This window comes from Theropithecus gelada, chromosome 16 (genome assembly GCF_003255815.1).
Source record: "Theropithecus gelada isolate Dixy chromosome 16, Tgel_1.0, whole genome shotgun sequence".
NCBI classification, from domain to species: Eukaryota; Metazoa; Chordata; class Mammalia; order Primates; family Cercopithecidae; genus Theropithecus; species Theropithecus gelada.
In genome coordinates, this window is record NC_037684.1 from 28,382,807 (window position 1) to 28,401,925 (window position 19,119).

The following is a 19,119-nucleotide window of genomic DNA, read 5'->3' on the forward strand; positions in this document are numbered from 1 at the left end:
CAGTGGTGTTATCACGGCAGCCTCAACCTCCAGGGATCCAGCAACTCTCCCACTTGAGCCCGCCTAAGTAGCTGGGACCACAGATGCACACTGCCAGGCTAGGCTAATTTTTGTATTTTTTTTTGTAGAGACAGGGTTTCATCATGTTGCCCAGGCTGGTCTTGAACTCCAGGACTCAAGTGATCCGCCAGCCTCTGCCTCCCAAAGTGCTAGGATTACAGGCATGAGCCACTGCACCTGGCCTCAGACACAACTTTAGAATGTCCCACTGGACATTGGCATAAGTGAAAAACCTGGGCCCAAATCTCATTTTACATGTAAAACATTACATGTAATGTTTTGGGCTTTTTTTGGACTTTTTGTTTGTTTGCATAGTTTTATTTTTTTTTGCATAGTTTTATTATAAATCAAACATGTCTATTTTTATCCCAACATCCACCCATGCTCTTTAATGTTCCTGGGCTTCTTGTACAGAATGGCTTCCAACCTTCTTCTTTTAAATTTAAATGTAGTCATTCAAAAGAGGGGCAAGCATTAATGTATTGAAACACATAGCACTGCCCCTCAATTTATCCTTTATGATACGGTTGTGACAACATATTGATTTGTGAAATCACTTGTACAGGTACAGTATGTTAAATATCATTTCAGACTCAAAGATGTTAGAAAATATTTACTGGAGGAAAAGCGCCTCGGTCCACACGGTTGCCTCCAGCCTGGCGCGGCCGTTGAGTCAAGCAAGGCGCTGCCGCCACCTAGTGGTTAACGTAGAAATGGCAGGCAACCCCTAGCAGAAGGAACCCTTTGCCTTACCCCACCCCCTCCAGACCCCCACACCACTTGGAGGCAGAGGGCTGGGCTCCTAAGCTTCCATCCCAATCCTGTGTTCTTGTTAGGTTTCTTTCTTTTCTTCTTTTTCTTCTTCCTTCCTTTCTTTCTTCTTCTTTCTTTTCTTTCTTCTTTCCTTTTTTTTCTCTCCTCTCTCTTTTCTTCTTCTTCTCTCTCTCTCCCCCCTTTCTTTCTCTTTTTTGAGATGGAATCCTGCTCTGTCGCCCAGGGTGGAGTGCAGTGGCGCGATCTCGGCTCACTGCAACCTCCGCCTCCCAGGTTCTGCCTCAGCCTCCCGAATAGCTGGGATTACAGGCGCCCACCACCACGCCCAGCTAATTTTTTTTGTATTTTTAGTAGAGACGGCGTTTCACCATGTTGGCCAGGCTGGTTTTGAACTCCTGACCTCAAGTGATCCGCCCACAGCCTCCCAAAGTGCTGGAATTACAGGCGTGAACCACTGTGTCTGGCCTCTTGTTAGGTTTATATGAGTCCCTGACCCCAGCTCCTGTGCCATCTGTCATTGCTGCTGTGATGGTCAAGGCTGGACCCAGCCTCTGGCTTCCTAAGGACCAGGAATGTCTAGGGGTGGGTCCGGCTTCCTCCCTCAGACTGGGGGTTCCCTGAAGGTGGGGGCAGCTTTTCTCCTCTCCCCTCCCACTCCCAGACTGGGGCTCCTTGACATGGGCAGTGGGGATCTCCAGACTGAGGGCTTCCCAAGGGGCAGGACCTTCTCCTTCTCAGCATCTCCAAAGACCCCAGCACAAGGTAAGCCTCAGAAGGCAGCTTGGAAGGGTGCCCTGGCCAGCCCCTTGGCCCCAGTGTTCATTCCTGACCATCACAGGCCCAGGGTACATGAGGAAACCCATTCTGAGCCCCCAGCCCAGACGCCAAGAAGAGGGGGTGGAGGCAGCAAGGCTGGAGGCATGTGTAGAATAAATAGAACTTTATTCTTTATCCAGTAGATCTCAGTGGAAAGCCCAACAGTAACAGGTGCACCCACGGGCTCCAGGGGAAGGGCCCCAACCCCTGGTGGAGGTCAGGGCAGAGCCGGCTCCCCCAGCCAGGGGTGCAGGGGTGAGGGAAGACCCCCTGTAGGCCCGTCCTGCGGGGTAAGGAGGGGGCACGGGGATGGGACGGGGGGAGGTGGGGGGCAGGCCAGGGAAATGGAGGAACTCAGGCCAAGTGTGTGTCGGCCCATCTACTGTCCAGTGTGTGTGTGTGTGTGTGTCTGTGTGCGCGCACGCATGTGTGTGGGTGTGTCTCGGGGCCCTGTGGGGGTGCTGGTGGCTGAGGCTGGGGGTGGGGGCAGCTCAAGCCCCTGGCCAGCCCCTTCACAGTGGGGGCTGGGAGGCCTGGATGATGTGGGCCCTGACGGGAGGCAGCTCTGCCGGGGAGCTGGGTCTGTGAAAACTCCGTGTGTCCCGGGGCCCCTGCTCGGCCCCTGCTCCATGGCTCATGGTGGGTGCAGGCAATTGCCAAGGCCAGGAGCCTGTCCTTCCAGGGCTACCCCACACCGTCCACACCCAGTGGTCAGGCAGAAGGAGAAAGGGGCTGGCAGCTTCTCCAGCGTGAGGGAGGGGAAGGCAGGCCTTGGAAAGTTAGTACTTCACAGTTTTAAAGAGAAAACTGAGGAGGAAAAGGCTGAGGAGGAGAACTGGGGGGCACAGGGACACAAAAGGAGAGTGGGGGCCCCTTCCGAGCCACTCCCTCCCCCGGACCCACCCCCTCCAGCTCTGGATCCAGCTCCCCCCAATACACAGCACAAATTCCTTCAGTATAAATGTGCTTAAAATGAAAATTCTTATTAAAAAAAATCAAAACCAAAAAAATTAAAATAAAAACAAAACCAGCGAGAATTAATACCTGGGGTTGGTACGGCAGGGTATGTACAGGGGGAACCCCCCGCCCCTGTCCCACCCCCTCTGTCACCAACCAAGGCAGGGGGGAGGCTGAGGTTCCCCAGCTGGGGAGCAATGGCTTGTGAGTTCTGAGGATGGGGGAGCCAAGTCCTGGCGTTTGCTGGTGATGAAGATGTGGTGAGCTGGGCAGAGGGGTGTCCTGATGAACACGAGGCCCCCAGGGGACCCATCCTGAGACCCGGGACCAGGGCCTCACTCAGTTCCCGGCCTCGGCCTCTGACGTCAGCCCAGGCTGTGGGAGCAGGCAGTCCACTGAGGGCCCAGGCCTCTGTCCAAGGAGTTGCTGCCTCCTCCCTCCCTGTCCCCCAGGGAAGGTCCCCAGTGCTGCCCAGGAGGACAGGTGGGGGCAGGGCTGGCAGGGGTCACATGGTCGGTAGAAAGGCAGAGAAAAGCCGGGGCGGAGGGCGAGGGTTGTGTCCATGTGGCGCGGGCGATCACGGGGAGTGGGTGGCCGGGCTGCTTCTGTTGGAGCTGGGGCTGAGGCTGGGGCTACAGCTGCCTGGCGGGGGGGCCAGACCACCCCCGTCCCGCCCCCCACCCCCCGGCTGTCCGCTCAGAGTGTCCAGGCCCTCTGAGTTCTCCAGCATTTCCTGGATGAGAGGCGGCATGGAGCCCGGGATCTCCATCTTCAGCGTGATCACCCGCTCAGCCCCTGCGGGAAAGGAGGGGCAGAGGTCAGCACACCGGGCCAGCCCTCCCACCCCCGGCCCCAGCAAGCCTGGCTCCAGGTGGGAAGATCAATACTACTGATACTAGCTCTTTCTTGGGATTCAGTTCTTTGACACGAGCCAGCTCTCTTAGCCCCCAAGTCCAGAGGCTGGTGGCAACGGGGCAAAGTGGTCCTGAACTCTGGTTCCAAGGCCAGACTGCCAGCCTGGGCTGGACACCAAGTCCTGCCTTCCTCTATGCTGTGCGCTAGGGATTATCCTGACTCCTCTGTCAACACTATCGTTATCCCTGCCCCTCAGAAGGGAAACTGCAGCTCGGAGCTGTTAAGTGACCCGCACAAGGACACACACCCATGTGTCTGGTTCCAGAACCATGATCTGAACTACCACAAGGTGAGTGACACAGGCAGGTCACTAGGGGACAGTGGAGTCACTAGGGGACCTCGGCCTAGACACAGATGGGGACAGGTGTGGTATTCTCCTGGCACAAACACACAGGGTGCTGGCTTGGATGTGGGGGCCTGGGCCAGGCGTTGAGGGCCGGCACCCCTCCAGGTCTGGGAGCCTCACCCTTGGCGCTGATGCTTCGCAGGTCAGTGATCTTCATCAGCATCTTGGGGAACATGTGGGGGCGGCTGGGCCTCCGCTTTCGCACGTAGACCTTTAGCGCCTCCAGCAGCGGCTCCTGCAGCATGTCCACACGGTCAGGCTGCTCCAGGTCCTGGCGGTCTGAGGAAGCAGAGCCACCCCCTGAGCAGCTGGGAACACAGCTGCACCCCCAGCCTCGGCCACCGGGGGGCGTGCCTGCCCAGGCCATGGAAGAGGACAGCTCGCAGGCGCCTCCCCACACAGGGCAGGGCACGGGGTCTCTGCTGCTGCAGGGGACAGAGCCCCTTAAAAGGGAGCAACGGGCTGAGGGTGGCGGGGTGCCCCAAACCCTCCCTATGAGCCCAGTTCATGGGATGGGACCCCAAATGGGCAGTGTCATCCCCAAGCAGGGAGAGGGTTCCCAGGCAGGCTCCCACTCCCACCTGTCATTCTGGAAACCAGATGAAATGGCAGAAATCACAATAAAATAGCAACTAACATGCACTGGAGCTCGCTCTGGCACCTGCACAGGGTGTTACCACCGTAATCCTCCCATCAACCTCATGAGCTAGAGACCGTTCCTGCCCCCACTGTACAGAAATGGAGGCCCAGAGAAGTTCAGCAACCTGCTCAGGCTCATGCATCAGCCAGGAAGTGACCCTGGGAGGTCCGACCCTCAAACCCTCAAACACTCCCTAGAAGGGGTGTTGCCCAGAAATCAGGAACAGGAGTCCAGGCCGAACATGGCCCCCTTGCTGTGTAGCTGCAGACCAGATCCTGCCCTCTAGAGAGGCCTGACAAGAGGCGGCCTGAAAGAGTTCCCTGGAAGACTCCGGGGCTACACTCCTGCCCCAGGCCCAGCCCCTAGACCCCGGCCCCTGCCCACCTCCGCAGATGAGGCAGATGGCGCTGAGCAGCCCCGTCTCCGCATCATCCATCTCCAGGGGCAGCAGCTGGTTGGCGAAGGCAAAGACCAGGTCGGTGAGGGGGCCGAAGCCAGCGTTGTGCATCTGGGTCCGGTTCAGGGTCAGCCCGTCCGAGAAGGTCATGGTGTCCTGCTCGGGTGTGTACCGCGTGCAGATCCGCAGGATCTGGGTGCAGAGGATGCACAGGTTCAGGGACTGAACCCCACCCACTCCGAGCACTCGGCACCAGCACTCCCAGAGGACCACCTGGCAGGCGGCCAGAGCAACGCTGTCTGATAGAATTTTCTACAATGATGGAAAGGTTCTATGTCTGCACCATCCAATACCTCAGCCACCAGCCACATGCGTCTATCGAGTACTTGAAATGTGGCTAATGCAATTGAGGAACTGAATTGAGTTTAATTTTAATTAATTTAAATTTAAATAGTCACATGTGGCAAGCAGCTACTGTGCTGGACAGTGCAGGTCCAGGTCATCCTGCCTCCATGCAGAGAATTTAGGAACACTGGGCTGCTGCCTACAGCTCCCAGGATGGGGCACACAACAGGTGCTCAGTAAACGTGTATTGGCTTGAACTATGTTGCAGGAACCCAGACCGCGCCTCCTGCATCCAGGGCGTGGGGATGAGAGCCCCTGCAGGCAGCACAATCTAAACCTCCCACTCATCACCCGCCTCAACATTCAGAGGCATCCACAGGGAAATGACAGTCCGCCAGGCGCCATGGCTCACACCTGTAATCCCAACACTTTGGGAGGCCGAGATGGGTGGATCACCTGAGGTCAGGAGTTTGAGACCGGCCTGGCCAACATGGTGAAACCCCGTCTCTACTAAAAATACAAAAATTAGCCGGGCGTGGTGGCGGGCACCTGTAATCCCAGCTACTCAGGAGGCTGAGGCAGGAGAATTGCTTAAGGCAGCGGTGGCAGGCTGCAGTGAGCCGAGATCGTACTACTGCACTCCAGCCTGGGTGACAAGAGTGAAACTCCGTCTCAAAAAAGAAAAAAATAAAAGGAAATGATAGCCTCGTCAAATCCCAGGTTCCCCACCCTGGAGGTGACCAAAAGGGAACAGGTGGACTGAGCCCTTGTCAGGGAGAGCCGGAAGGAGAGCGCTCCCTCCAGCCTAGGCTTTGGCAGTTCCCACTGCCTCTTCCTGCCCCCACCCCCTGCATCCAGCCTCCAGCCCAGTCCACCCTCGGGCTCACTGAGTGCCCGGCAGTCCCCTGAGCTCAGCACGGCCTCACAGCAGCAAGTCTTTCACTTCCTGCTCCTGAGTTAGGGTTACCCTCTTACCTCCCCCTCTACAAACCCCTAGATGTCACCTCCTCTGAGACACCATCCTTCAGGTCCAAGCAGTCATGAGCCCTCCCCCCATCTCCAGGTAGCATTGATCACAGTTTTGCAACCTCTGTTGACTTATCTCTTGCCTCACATGGAAGGTTTTCAAGAGTGGGGATGGTGGCGCGTTCACCACTGGGTTCCTGACACCCAGTTCGAACACTGGCCAGAGGATCCTAGGTGAATCTTTCTAATTTTTTGCAGAAACAAGGTCTCACTATGTTGCCCAGGGTGGTCTTGAACTTCCAGCCTCAAGCGATCCTCCTGCCTCACTTGGTCTCCCAAAGTGCTGGGATTACAGGTATGAGCCACTGCGCCTGGCTCCTAGGTGAATCTTTATTGCTGGCTAACTGGATGGATGGATGGATGGATGGATGGATGGATGGATGGATGGATGGATGGATGGATGGATGGATGGATGGAAGGATGAGTGGATGGATAGATGGATGGATGGATGGATATGTGTGTGGGTGAACAGGTGAGCTCCTGCACATCTGGCTGCTAGGTGGCTGAGTGGACGGGGAGATGAGTGGACAGGTGGACACATGGGAAGAGGAACGGCTGACATTTGGACGGTGGGCATTTGGACAGGTTGACTGCAGACAGACATGTAGGAGGGTGGCTGTCTGGCTGGAAGGCCATCTACCCAGGACACAGGGGCAGTGCCTGGGGGACAGAGTGCAGACCCTCACCAGGATGTCCAGGCAGGCAGCCTTGAGGAGGGTGATCTGGTCGGCGATGGTGAGGGTGGTGAAGCCGGGCAGCTGCTTGGCGAACTCCACAGTCTTAATGATGCACTTGGTGGAGAGTTCACTGAACTTGTCCCAGAGGTCAATGTCCAGAGAGACACGTTGTTCTGAGCTGTTGTTCTGGGGGAGGAGGGAGAGTGAGGGCCTTCTTCTCTATGGCACCCCTTCTCGGCCTGGCTCCAGCCCCCACAGGCCTGCCCTCTACCTAGCCTTCACTTCCTGGGAGCTCCTTAGGAAGAGGCAGCAGCGGGAGGGAGAAGAGAGGGAAAGGGAAGGACGCAGAGATCCAGCCAGGGGGGAGGAGGAAATGCCTGGCACAAGAAGGGGTGTCTGAGAGGGGCCCGTCCTGGTCCTGCGGCCCAGGGCACATCCCTCCCTGTAGGCCAGGGGAAAGCCATACCGTAGTGTATTTGCCCAGCTGGCAGAGGGCAGGGAAGGTTTCCTGGTGCGCTTTGCGCACCTTCTCAATGAGCTCCCCCACCTCCGGCGTCAGCGTGTAGCTCTCGGAGCACTCGGGCTTGGGCACCTCCTTCTTCTTCTTGTTTCGGTCATTTCTCACAGCTGTGGAGGGCAGAGGGGGTTAGAGGGCAGCTGCAGGCTGCTCAGGGCCTCATCCACCCCCAGCCTGACAGAGAGCCGCCAGCTGCTGAGGAGGTCACCCCGGCTTGTAAGCACGCGCACACAGCACGCATTCACAGGCAGGCAAGGCATCGCCACGCACTCCAGCCCTCCATGCCCACCCAACCCACACAGCAAGTTTGGCCCCAGAAGCCCTATGAGCACAGCTGTGGCCCTGCACACACACCCCCGCAGCCAGCCGAGTGCTGTCCCCTACGCGTCTACTCCAGCTCACACTCCAGGCGCCGGTGTCTCCCTCCTGGGTGCTCTGCCTCCTCTTTCCCCAGGAAGGTCCTTCTCCCACCTCCACTCACCCAGCCCTCCCAGCTGCAGTCTCCCTGGGGGTCCCTTGGGACTGGCTCTGAGCAGCTCCTGGGGCAAGTGGGGAGTAGGGCTCCCCAGCCTGAGAGTGGGGGGCCCGGCAGGGAGAATCTCTTGGCCCATTAGCTGGGGAGCTGACAAATCACCAGGGGCGCTGAGCCACACACACCACTCGGCTTTAAAGAAGCGATGGGGTCGTTACCAGCCGATTATCCCAGACACACAATCACTCACAGGGCTGGTGGTGGTGGCTGCTGACGCGGGAGGAAGGGAGGGTAGGGGAGGGGCTCAGGGAGGGGGTAGCGAGGAGGGGGTAGCTGGCATAATTTGGAGATCACTCATGTCGATTCTGCAAATTCAATAAAGTGCAGGGGAGAGAAGGGAGAGGGAGAGGGAGAGTGGGGGGATAATTTGGGAAGAGAAAATTGCAGCTGTGACAAGACGTTTATCATTCGGAAGCTTTAATTCTATTGAAATGGCAGCTGCTCAGCTCCGGGGCACAGAGCAGCCGGGAGAGGGGGAGTTGGCGGTGGGAGGGAGAAGGGGAGTTGGTGGGAGGGAGACGGGGTCCCCACCCTGGTCCTTCTGCCATGAAAAGAGCAGAAGGTGGCACAAACAGAGGGAAGAGGAGGTGACAGCCCTTAAGCGAAGGGTTCGAGTTGTCACCCACTCTTGCAGCAGGACCCATCACTTCCTGGCTCAGGACAAGGCACCCCAGCCTCCTGTGGCAGGACACTCCAGTCCCCTCCTTTCCTGTCCGGGGCTCTTCGTCCAACAGTCAGAACCATCTCACCCGTGCCCTCTCCCCACTACCCTCCCCACAAAGGGCTGGGGGTCCTGCAGCCCCCTCCCCCATCCCATCCCCCAAGGCTCAGGCTCCATGGCAACGGCCACGCAGACAAGGAGGCGTCTGTCAGCGTCATTTATCTCTGACATCATCAATCACCGGTCACCAGGGCAACACCCATGATTCAACACAAGAGGGTCTCCCTGTCCAGCCTTTCCTTCCCTCCCTCCATCAGGCCTCAGCTGAGCCCAAAGTGGAAACCCCGTTTCCTCTGGGATCTGAGAAGTCCCAATTCTTTCTTCCAACTCTGGATCCCAGGCTTAACTAGACAATGGCTTCTGGATCCTTGTGCCAGCCCCTCCACCCCCCCATACACACATAAGTCCAGCCAAGCACCCCTCAGAATTCAAGCCCCTCCCCTAAGACTCACAATCAGAAGGGACTAACTATGCCTCTGAGCCCCACCCCAAAGCCAAGCAAGGCCTGGAAGAAAGCCATCCTGGAGCAAGCACACATGCACACATGCGCAAAAGCACACACAGCCAGACACGCAGAAACAGGAACAGTTACACACACACGGTCCTGCAGCACAGACCTGCCCATGCACACACAGCCAGACGCACAGAAACAGGAACGGTTACACACACACAGTCCTGGAGCACAGACCTGGCCATGCACACACAGCCAGACGCGCAGAAACAGGAACGGTTACACACACACAGTCCTGCAGCACAGACCTGCCCATGCACACACAGCCAGCCAGACTCGCAAACAGGTCCTTGCAGCTACACACAAACCATCCTCAACCGTGAGCCCGCACACCACGGCATGCGTGTTCATGCATGTGCACACACATCCACAGAGCCCTGCTCCCTTGGTCTTTAGGAGCACCTGAGGCCCCAGCTCAGGCGGGACTCGGCTCTTGCCCCATGGCACTCACACTCCTTGGACATGCCCACTTCGAAGCACTTCTGCAGTCGGCAGTACTGGCAGCGGTTCCGGGTCACCTTGTTGATGATGCAGTTCTTGTCCCGGTGACACGTGTACACCATGTTCTTCTGGATGCTGCGGCGGAAGAAGCCCTGGGTATGGAGGGGAGGGAGTCAGGTTGTCCACACCCACAGTGGCAGCAGTGCCTGGCTATAGTCTCAGTCTAGGGGAGGAGGGCCAGGCCAGCTGCTACCCCCAAGCCTTTGCCCATCGCCTACCTGAGCAGGCCAGAAAAGCTGGGGAGAATGATTCACCTACAAGGATCCTCCTCAGGAGAATCCCAGTACCCGCCTCAACGCCGCAGGATGGGCAGGAGTCTTCCCCCAACCCACAGCACACATCTGACTCCTCCCTTCCAGGGAAAGGACCTCAGGGCTGCTGGTGAGTCAGAAAGAGGAAGACATGGGGCTAACTGGGAAACAGCCAGGAATCTGGAACCCACAGCCCTGAACTCAGAACACAGGAAGAGAAGACAAGCCCGAAGAGGCCAGGAGGCAGATACACGGGCTGGCCAGAGAAACGGAGGCGAACACACACATGCACTCAGGAGCAAGGCAGAAAGATGCGAGTTCACCGAGACAGGCGTGCGCCGGCCCGTCACAGACAAACCCAGGCTGGCCAGGGGCTCCACATACAGGCTGACCAGAGAGACAGGCGGACAGAGGAAGAAGAGACCAGGAACAACCAGACAGGACAGGCAGACACACAGCCTGAGGCCTTGCGCTTTGCCCTTGCCCTCTGTCCCACACCTGGGGATAGCTACTCCAGGCTGAAGAGCAGCCCAGAGCTGCAAGGCCCAAACCTGTGCAGATTCTGAGCCCCAGTATCTGGAGGAAGAAACGCACACAGAGGCTCAGGCCCCGGGGAAAGGAGGAGAAGCTGGGCACAGGGCTGCTAAGGACCGGGTACACCTGTACCCTGGCACCTAACGTGAGGGTGGGGAAATTCAGCCAGACACCGGGGAGCCCACAGCCCGGGCACCTGAAGGGGAAGCCAAGGCACGGTGCCTGCTCCTAACTGCCTCCTGCCAGGCTGCCATGGTGAGGTTCAGGCAGGGCCGCCGAGGGAGGCCTCCTGGGTCCCCAGCCAAGAGCCAGTCGGCAGCCAGCTCACCATGGCAACCTGGGCAGCGGTGGCAGAGCAGGCATACGCCCTGCCAGCTGGAGGATGGAGAAAGGGAAAGGAGCTGAGGCAGGAGGGGACCTCTGGTTTGAGGGAGCCCTGCACATTTATGGAGCAGGACCTATGGTAGGTGTCCCTGCTTGTTGCCAACTTCCACAGAAAAACAACAGCAGCAACTTCAGGGACACCCCCCACCCCAACTGCACACTCCCAGGACACGGAAGTGGGGATATCCCACTGACCTCATCAAGCTGTCCTTCCCAATGACCCCTTCAACTCACCTTGCAGCCCTCACAGGCGCTGACCCCATAGTGGTAGCCTGAGGACTTGTCCTGACAGACAAAGCAAGGCTTGTAGATGCGGGGTAGAGGGGGCGGCGAGGGAGGGCTGGGCACTATCTCTTCAGAACTGCTGCTCTGGGTCTCAATGGCTAGAGAGAGAAGAGGGGAGGGGCAGTTAGAGACCTAGGCCGCCATCCTTAGTGCCAAGCTCCACCCTGCCTCACAGTCCCTCCTAAGAGCCTCTCCCAGCCTCACCACTGCTGGCAGGATTCAAGTCTTAAGAAAACTGGGACTCCCCAGCCAGACTCAGGGAAGGAGGCTGCCAATGAAGCCTCCAGCGCCCCATCACTCCTCCGGATTCCTAGGACCCACACCTTCAAAACCACAAAGAGACAATGATAAACCATCAGATTTGTATGTGTGCCGTGACTGTGCTTGGGGAGTAGGGGTGGGGGTCACCCTGATTCTAAAGCTCTTGCCCCCCCTGGGCGGCCTGGCCCCGTTCTCCCCCCGAGTTAGGAAGGAGTTAAGGCTTGAAGAGGAGGGAGGGAAGAGGACACAAGCCGGGGGCAGAGGAAACTGGGGTCAACAGGATATTCAAAGCTGGCCACTCCCCCGCCCCCTCTGCTTCCGCTCCCCCCTCCACCCCATTCTGCCAGCAGCCACAGCCCCTCCTCCACCCAAACAATCCCAGGGCCAGGGACCCAAGGCAGGGGGTGCAAACAAGAGTCACAAATGCTGGGCAGAGCAGGAGGTGTCTCCCTGAGATAGGCAGGGAGACACCCTGAATACAGGGAGAAGAGTCCCCGGGGCCCCAGAATCCCATCATTCTGGGTACCCCCCATCTGGGGAGAGACGGCATGACAAAGGGGGTCTGTTCCCATCAATGCTCTGTCTGTCTGGCCTCAATACCATGTCCGGGTTAGTACCCCTCCCCTTCTGTTATTCAGCTCCAAGAGGGCAGCCAGGAGGGGTGACCCAGACAGCAGGGGCAGCCCTCACTGGCCAAATCCTCCCCAGTGCCTGGCTCCATGCCACCCATCACTGTAGGCAGAACAGGGCTGGGTTGGGCAGGGGCTATCTGTGTCCAAAGCCTGGGCAGCTAAGGGTGTTGGGTGCAAGATAAGAACTATGACTGAGGCAATCCCAGATTCCCAAGGGGCCACCCAGCATCGTCCTGAGGCCTACCACGTTCAAGTCCACTTGTCCAGGGCCAAGGATGGATGAGGATGCCTCCCCAAGTAGACAGATCCCTGCCTCCTCCCATATTCCACAGTCCTACCGAGCCCTACCCCAAACTCCAGCACATGAGACTGGCTGGCATTTAAAGGTGCCCACAGCGCCTAGCCCAGGCACCTTACAGACATGAGTCACATGGCCCCAAATCACATGGCCCTAAAGTTGGGGCACAGGGGAAGGAAGCATGGGAACACCAGGGGCTGACTCTGTGCTACCACCCTCTGCCCTTACCTGCAGACACAGGGGGAGCTACTAGGCGGCTGATGACAGGGAACTAGGCCAACAACCTTGGCAGGGCTTTCCTGGCTCTTAGTAGTACCTGGGCACCACTTCCTGGCCAGCCTGGCTGACCAGCACTGCTATGGCCCCTCATCCCCTTCCCTGCCCTGAGACCAGCCTGCGGCAATGGGACAGTTGATGCCCACACTGCCCCCAGCCCAGTAGATTCTCTCCTGGCCTCCCCCCGTCTCCCCCTGCCCGCCCCCCTCCCCACCCCCGTCTGCTCCTCACCCCAACACCAACTGCCCTGGCCTGGTTTTCTCCCACCTCATTCTCCCCAGGCCAGACAAGCAAATCAGACAGGCTGAGAGGCCTGAGAACAGCTGCTGGGGGGGGGGGGGTTGGGGGGCCTGGGTGAGGCCAGGAGGCAGAAGGGGTGAGCCACAAAGGAGCCCTTTGTTGTGCTAACTTTTTCCAAGACGTAAAAGCAGTAACAATAGACAATCCAGACTGGCGGGGGGAGGGGGATCAAGGGCAAGGGGGTATGTGGAGGGCTGGGGGGACCATGGTCTAGAATCTCGGTGAGCACTCCAACCAGCAGAGGAAGAAGGCACCGACCTCCCCACCCCTCCTAATCCACCGTTCGCCCTGGGCCCCGCCTCTCCCAAGGCCCCACTTTTAAAATGAAACAGACTGGAAAGGGAGAAAGGACTGAGGGAGGTTTGGGGCACAGAGTGGGGTGTCAGGAGGGGAGCTAGGATATGGGGAGTCATGGGGGATACCAGAATGAGGGGTAAACAGCTCCAAGGCCTGGGACAGACCAGAGGGTAAAGACCCATAAAAACGTGGAGCTAAAGCAAAGTCCAACAGAGGGTGTTTACGGAACTGAAAGAATGTGCTTTTTAAAATCATTTTTTGGCAGAATGGGAGAGATGACCAGAGGCGAGGACTACAGTTTAGGCTAGGCAAGGCCTCCTTTTAGCCTACCCAATGGCAGCTTGGCTGCCTTGGAGGCTGTAACATAGCCTGCCCCCTACCCTCCAGCACATCCCCACCTGTCACCCAGGTAACCCAGCTCTGAGGTTTCCCTGCTCTGCCCTTTGAGCCCAGAGCTCGAGGCCCCACCTCCCCAGGCCTCCAGCCAGCAACCCAAGGAGGTGAGGTACAAGGATCAAGGCGGAGGTGTGGGGGACTCCGGAATCCTCACAACCTCTGCAAGAGTTAGGACACAGCCATAACTCCCTGCACACACAGGTGGGGCCGGGAGGGACACCAACGCGGGAGGGATTGCCCGGGCCTGGCCCCTCCCTGCTGACCTCCCTCCCCAGAGGCCCAGCCCACCAATCTCTCCTCTTCCTGCAAAAGGACTCAGGCTAGAGAACCACACCTTCTCAGCTCAAAGTTCCAGCGCCCCACAGAGGACTGGAACTGACCTAGGAAGCCAGGCGTCCCCTCCCGCCGACGCTGCCAGGGTGCCCCTCCCTCGCTCCCCATTCTGGTAGGGCGGGCGGCGCAGAGCGCTCCACTCCGGATTCCCCACGCCCCCGAGCCGTTCGCAGGCCCGCACAAGGGGCCGGTTTCCTGGAGGAGATCAGCAGGAAATCAGCCGGGCCCCCGGCCAGCGGCTCCCCTCCCAATCCAGCTGGCGCCCGCTCCTCCGCAGCTCCCCTCGCAGCCCCTGGGGACGGTTGGGGAGGGGGCGTAGGGCCCTCTGTACCGCCCTTCCTCCTCCCGGGGAGAGGCGAGGGTAGCTCTGGTTGTACCGCAGCAGCGGAAGAAGGCCCCTAGCCCAGCGGCCGCCTGATAAGCATCTCCCCCTCCCCCAACTACGGGCATCCACGTGCTTCACATTCTTGGACGTCTGGGAGCGGGCGGAGGTGTGAGTGGCGGAGATTGGTGGGAGACAGATGGGGAGCCACATCCTGTACACCCCCCTTGTCCTCTAATGCACCGAAATAGGGGCTCTGGGGAGGGAGGCAAGGTCCCTAGGGCCCTGCAGAACCCAGGAGGCCACCTCCTCCCACAGCCAACCTGCTCTTCCCACCTTCAGTGGCAGTGAAGGGGAGTGGAGCATTCCCCAAGAGGGGGCTGGAGGCGGCTCCAGTCACCAGAGGGCTTCCACACACCCAAGGGGTCCCTTCCAAGGTGGGGGCGTTGGCCCCACATATTCTAGATGGAGTCTAGTTGCCACCCTCAGACTCCAGGTCCTTCCTGTGCTTCAAGGCAAGCCCCCAGACCCCCATCACTGCCAGCCCCACAGCCTCAGGACCCGAGTCCACTGAGACCTCACTGACTTACATGCACACCCACGCTCAGACTATGGGAACTGGGAGCCCAGGTCTCTAGGTCTACTACCCCACCCCAGCACGGGTGTGGGGACAGGTCTCCACTTCCCCATGTCCAGTGGTTTAGGGGAAGCAAGGCTCACCAGTACACTGCCTGTCCTACTCTCTGTGATCCTCCTCCCCCTCCAGTTCTGGGCCAGGAAGAGCTGAGCTATTCCCATGGGCTATGAAGAGACAAGGGCTGGAGCCCAAGGTCTCAGATCCCAGCTTCTCTCCAGCCCTCTGGAGAAGGTGGCCAAGGCAGTGGAAGGGGTGACTCTGGCAGCCCTGCCCCAACTATCCCCCTAGGCGAGGGGGGTCTTGCTCCAGCACTGGGAGAATGAGAAAAAGGGTCCTAGAGTCATCCTCTCACTCTCTCTTCCTCCAAAGTCAACGGTCGGTCGATACCCTCCCTCCTGTGTCTACAGCCACACAGCAGATTCAGCCCTGGAGGCAAAGGTCGGGGGCAGGACAATAGGAAAAGCTGGGATAGAGGTGGCTCTGGGAGGGCAGAGGTGGGCTGTCTGTCCATCTCAGGTCTCTCTTCTCCCAGCAAGAGGGGCTTCAGATGGGGTAAGTCCTTTGCCCTTCAACCTTCTCCAATCTGCCAGGCCCCCTCGAGACTCACTCCACCCCTCCTCCCTGGCAGGCAGGAGGGAGGCAGCAGGTCTGGGAAGGTGGGAGATCCTCCAGGGAAGAGCTTCCCCTCCAGTGAAGAGCCCAAAGCCCAGTAGGGGAAGAAACCTGAGCTATCTAACAATAACCCACCTTGCGCCTGCTCCCGCCCACCCAGTGTACACTGCCTCACAGCTGTGCAGGAAAATGCCCAGGTGTACACCCTGGTGCGCCGAGCTCCTGCGTGTGCACAGAGCCCTTCCTCCCAGAGGAGCTTGCACCCAGGCAGGGGGCAACAAGAAGGGCAGGTGACCAGGCTGCCAGGATGCTAGGATTCTCATCAGTGCCCCTCTTAGGAAGGGACAGCCCAGGACCTGGCCCTATCCCCAAGTGAAGTCAGGGTAACAAAAGGACTTGGTGGCGGAGCTGGGAAGGAATGCAGTCCTCATTTCCAGAGCAGCCCCAGACCCACAAAAACAAACTCATCCCCCAGAGAACAAACCGGATTAGGATTAGGGGGAGAAGGATTCTTCTCACCAGAGCAGCTTCTCCCCTCCACTCCTGCGGATGAAAGCCTCAAAGATGACAGCCAAGTGTCTGGGGCCAGGACAACACTCCCACAAGGACCCAGTGCCCCTTGCCAAGATGGAAGGTTTGGGTGGCAGACGGGTGTCTGATGAAGTTGCCCCTTTCTGCCACACCCCACTGTCAATACCAAAGATATCGAGGGCTCCCCTGACACCCACTCTAATGACGCAAGAGCAAGGGCTGGGGGCAGCAGCTGTCGCTCAGGAAGGGGCTTTCCCTCGGGCTTTGGCAAGTGTGGGATCTGGGGAGGCGGCCCCTCCCCCGGGAGCAGACAAACCCACACAGACAGGACCTTTACCCCACCCTCCAGCCTGCTGTGAAGCTACTGGATTCCAGGCAAGAAGATATAAACTGGGGGCAAGGGGCTTGGGCTTCATTTCTCCCGGAAGAAGTGAAACAAGAGATGAAGGAATGTTTCTTGAAAGAAGGAACCCTCAAAGTTTCTCAGCCCTAATCTAACAGAAATTGCACTCAGGGTTACTGGGGAGGGGAGTGCTGGGGGCAGGGTTCAGTTGTCCAGCAAGGGCAACATGGATTAAGTGAAAGGTAGAGAAAGACAAGACCTTCACTGCACCCCGGGACTCTCACGCCCGAGTAGTAGTGGAAGCCCTACCGCCCACTCCCACCCCCTACAACAGCAGAGGGAGAGGCCGGTACGTACAGTGGTTTGAGCCATTCCAAAGCGGAGTCCGGAGCGGGGTGGAGTACGGACCCGGGGCGGGGAGCCCCTTCTCTGGGAGCAAACAGGCCCGGTTCTGGTTATAAAAATCCACCACTAGGAAGGGGTTAGGGGCGGGACCCCCCACTTCTACACTCTCGTACATCTTCCCCCTCGAAGGCAAGAGGTCCGAGCTGGGAAGTCCTGTGCGCCGCCCCCGTCACTCAGCCGGCGGCGCCATCCGAGCAAAGCAGCTGGGGGCGAGGAGACGTCCCCTCGCCCCGACTGGTGACCCAGGCAGGGGGGCGCCCCCTGCCCTTAAGTCCCCGCGTCTAAGTCCGCCGGCCGCTCCGCCAGTCCCGGTGAAAAGCTGGGAAGTTGTGTGTGCTGGGAGCGGGGGTCCCTCGGCTCTCCCAGAGAAGCCTGGCGGGGCCCGGGAACTCAGCGGCTTCACCTCGAGGGGACTCCCGTCTAGAGTCTCGTGGCGTCCGAGGCAGAGTACCGCGGCTCCCCAAGTCCGCAGGCCGGGGGCGGGATCAGCGCGGGGCGGGGGTCAACGAGCACTTCCTCCTCCCCGCCGGGGATCCGGGGCTTCTCCAGGGATTCTCCGTGGCGAGGATTCCGGGTGGGGGTGGGGATCCCGCGCGGTTCCACCTCCGCCAGGCCAGGGGCAGCCGGCGGCTCGCTCGGTCTCCGGTGGTGCGCGCCACGGCCCCCCCACCCCAGCTCTACGCGCCCCCTCCCCTCCGGGTACCACCCCCTTGCCTCCGCCCCGCCCCGTCCAGGCACCGCCCCTGGCTTAACCCATTCCCAGCGGGTCCGGCTGCAGTGGGAGAAACGCAGGGAACCTAGAGGGAGAGGCGGCATGTGGACAGGCGAGTAGGGGCAGCCTGGGAAGGGGGAGGACAGGAGAGGAGAAGGAGGAAAGGTACCAGAGGAGGAGTACACAGAGTACAGAGGGAGGCCGAGTACAGGGAGAGGAGGGGGCTGCGGGGGGGACAAGGACGGAAGAGAGACGGGCGTCTTCCCTTGTCCCAGTTCCGGCTCCCAGGCTCCCCCAAGGTTTGGTCAGTCCCTGGCCGAGCGATGCCGTGGTGGAGGAGGTGGTGGGGCGGGGAAGAGGGGGGTGGTCCTGGTATCCTCCCCTTAACACACACCCCCACCCAAGCCGGGCCTCATTTGCCTAATGCAATGCGGCTGAACTCTCGCTGAACTCGCCTGGCGGCGCCTCACCTCCGAGTGACCCACCCACCGCTGCCCGTGACATCACCCGCGGGGCTCGCCCGCCAGCCCCCTGCCCGGCCGGACCGGGCCACCTCCCCGGGAGACGCGGAGAGCGGCGGCGGGAGGCGTAGGGCCGGGGCGCGCGGGGCCAAGTGTTTGGCACCCGGGTGTGACATTGTGCAGCTCGGACGCTGTGTCGGAATGAGACACCGGCTTGTGTCATTGTCTGTGACATCATGTGTGACTACGGCCGCCGGAACCCGACGCGGCAGCGCGGGTGCTGTTGGCACAAACACAAGCAGAGAGGGCTGTCCTCCCCACGCTCTGCGTGCTTCCGGCGAGCAAAGCCCCGCCCAGGGTGTCTCCCAGCTGGGGAACCAGTATCGGCCCCTGGTGCACTGTCCAGCTCTGGAGAGAGAAGAGAAGAGGAGGAGCTGTCGCCTTCCAGTTGACTGCTTCATCCTGGAAACCCTCGGGATGCACGTTCCACTGGAAGAAAGACCTAGCTTGGGCAGGTCCCTAGAAAGAGGGGATACCCCCACTCTCTAAAAGGAAGGGTGGAAATGTACATGCTACCCAAGGATATTCTTCTAGAAGAAGCCTGGCTCTTTATATATGTTGTCATTTTATCCTCACAGCAACTCCAAGAGATAAGTTTTACAAATAAAACAGGTCTTAGCAAGGCTATGTGGGTTGTCCAAGATCACATTACTAATAATAAAGAGTAGAGCAGGTATTTGAACTTCCTGCTGCCAAAGCCCATGTTCTTACCAAGCTAGGCTGATTCAAGGTATTTTTCTGAGCACTTTCCATGTGGACACCCTGGGGAACGTGCCCTTGTAGACCTTAGGGAGCAACAGCCATTAGGCAAATAATCACTATATACACACACAATTGCAAACTGAGATAAATGGTATTATGCTCTGGAGAATTAACATAGGTATCTAATTTAGGTTGAACTAAATTAGGGAAGAACTCAAATAAAACAGACCTAACGTAAGAGAAAGTTTATAAGTTAATCGGGCAAAGAATAGAAAGGAGTGTAGTTCCAGTTAAAGGGTGAGTCTGTGCAAAGGCCCTGGGGTTACAGAAGTTGGTGCGTTCACGAAGGAAC

At 58.8% G+C, this 19,119-nt stretch overlaps 1 protein-coding gene across 2 annotated transcripts; it reads right to left on the reverse strand.

The window, feature by feature from the left end:
- Window positions 1-1,759: 1,759 nt before the first annotated feature.
- RARA (retinoic acid receptor alpha) lies at window positions 1,760-18,538 on the reverse strand. 2 transcript variants are annotated; one of them, XM_025362832.1, is made up of 8 exons: window positions 18,034-18,538; window positions 11,139-11,287; window positions 9,686-9,827; window positions 7,420-7,580; window positions 6,963-7,139; window positions 4,893-5,097; window positions 3,989-4,147; window positions 1,760-3,402 (listed from the first exon to the last, which is right to left on the reverse strand). In XM_025362832.1, the coding sequence occupies exons 1-8, from the start codon at window positions 18,464-18,466 to the stop codon at window positions 3,185-3,187; spliced, it is 1,644 nt and encodes a 547-aa protein (XP_025218617.1). In that variant the 5' UTR covers window positions 18,467-18,538; the 3' UTR covers window positions 1,760-3,184. The 2 variants fall into 2 exon arrangements, with proteins under 2 accessions (XP_025218617.1, XP_025218618.1); XM_025362833.1 differs by lacking the exon at window positions 18,034-18,538 and adding an exon at window positions 16,785-17,652.
- Between the last annotated feature and the right edge of the window lie 581 nt (window positions 18,539-19,119).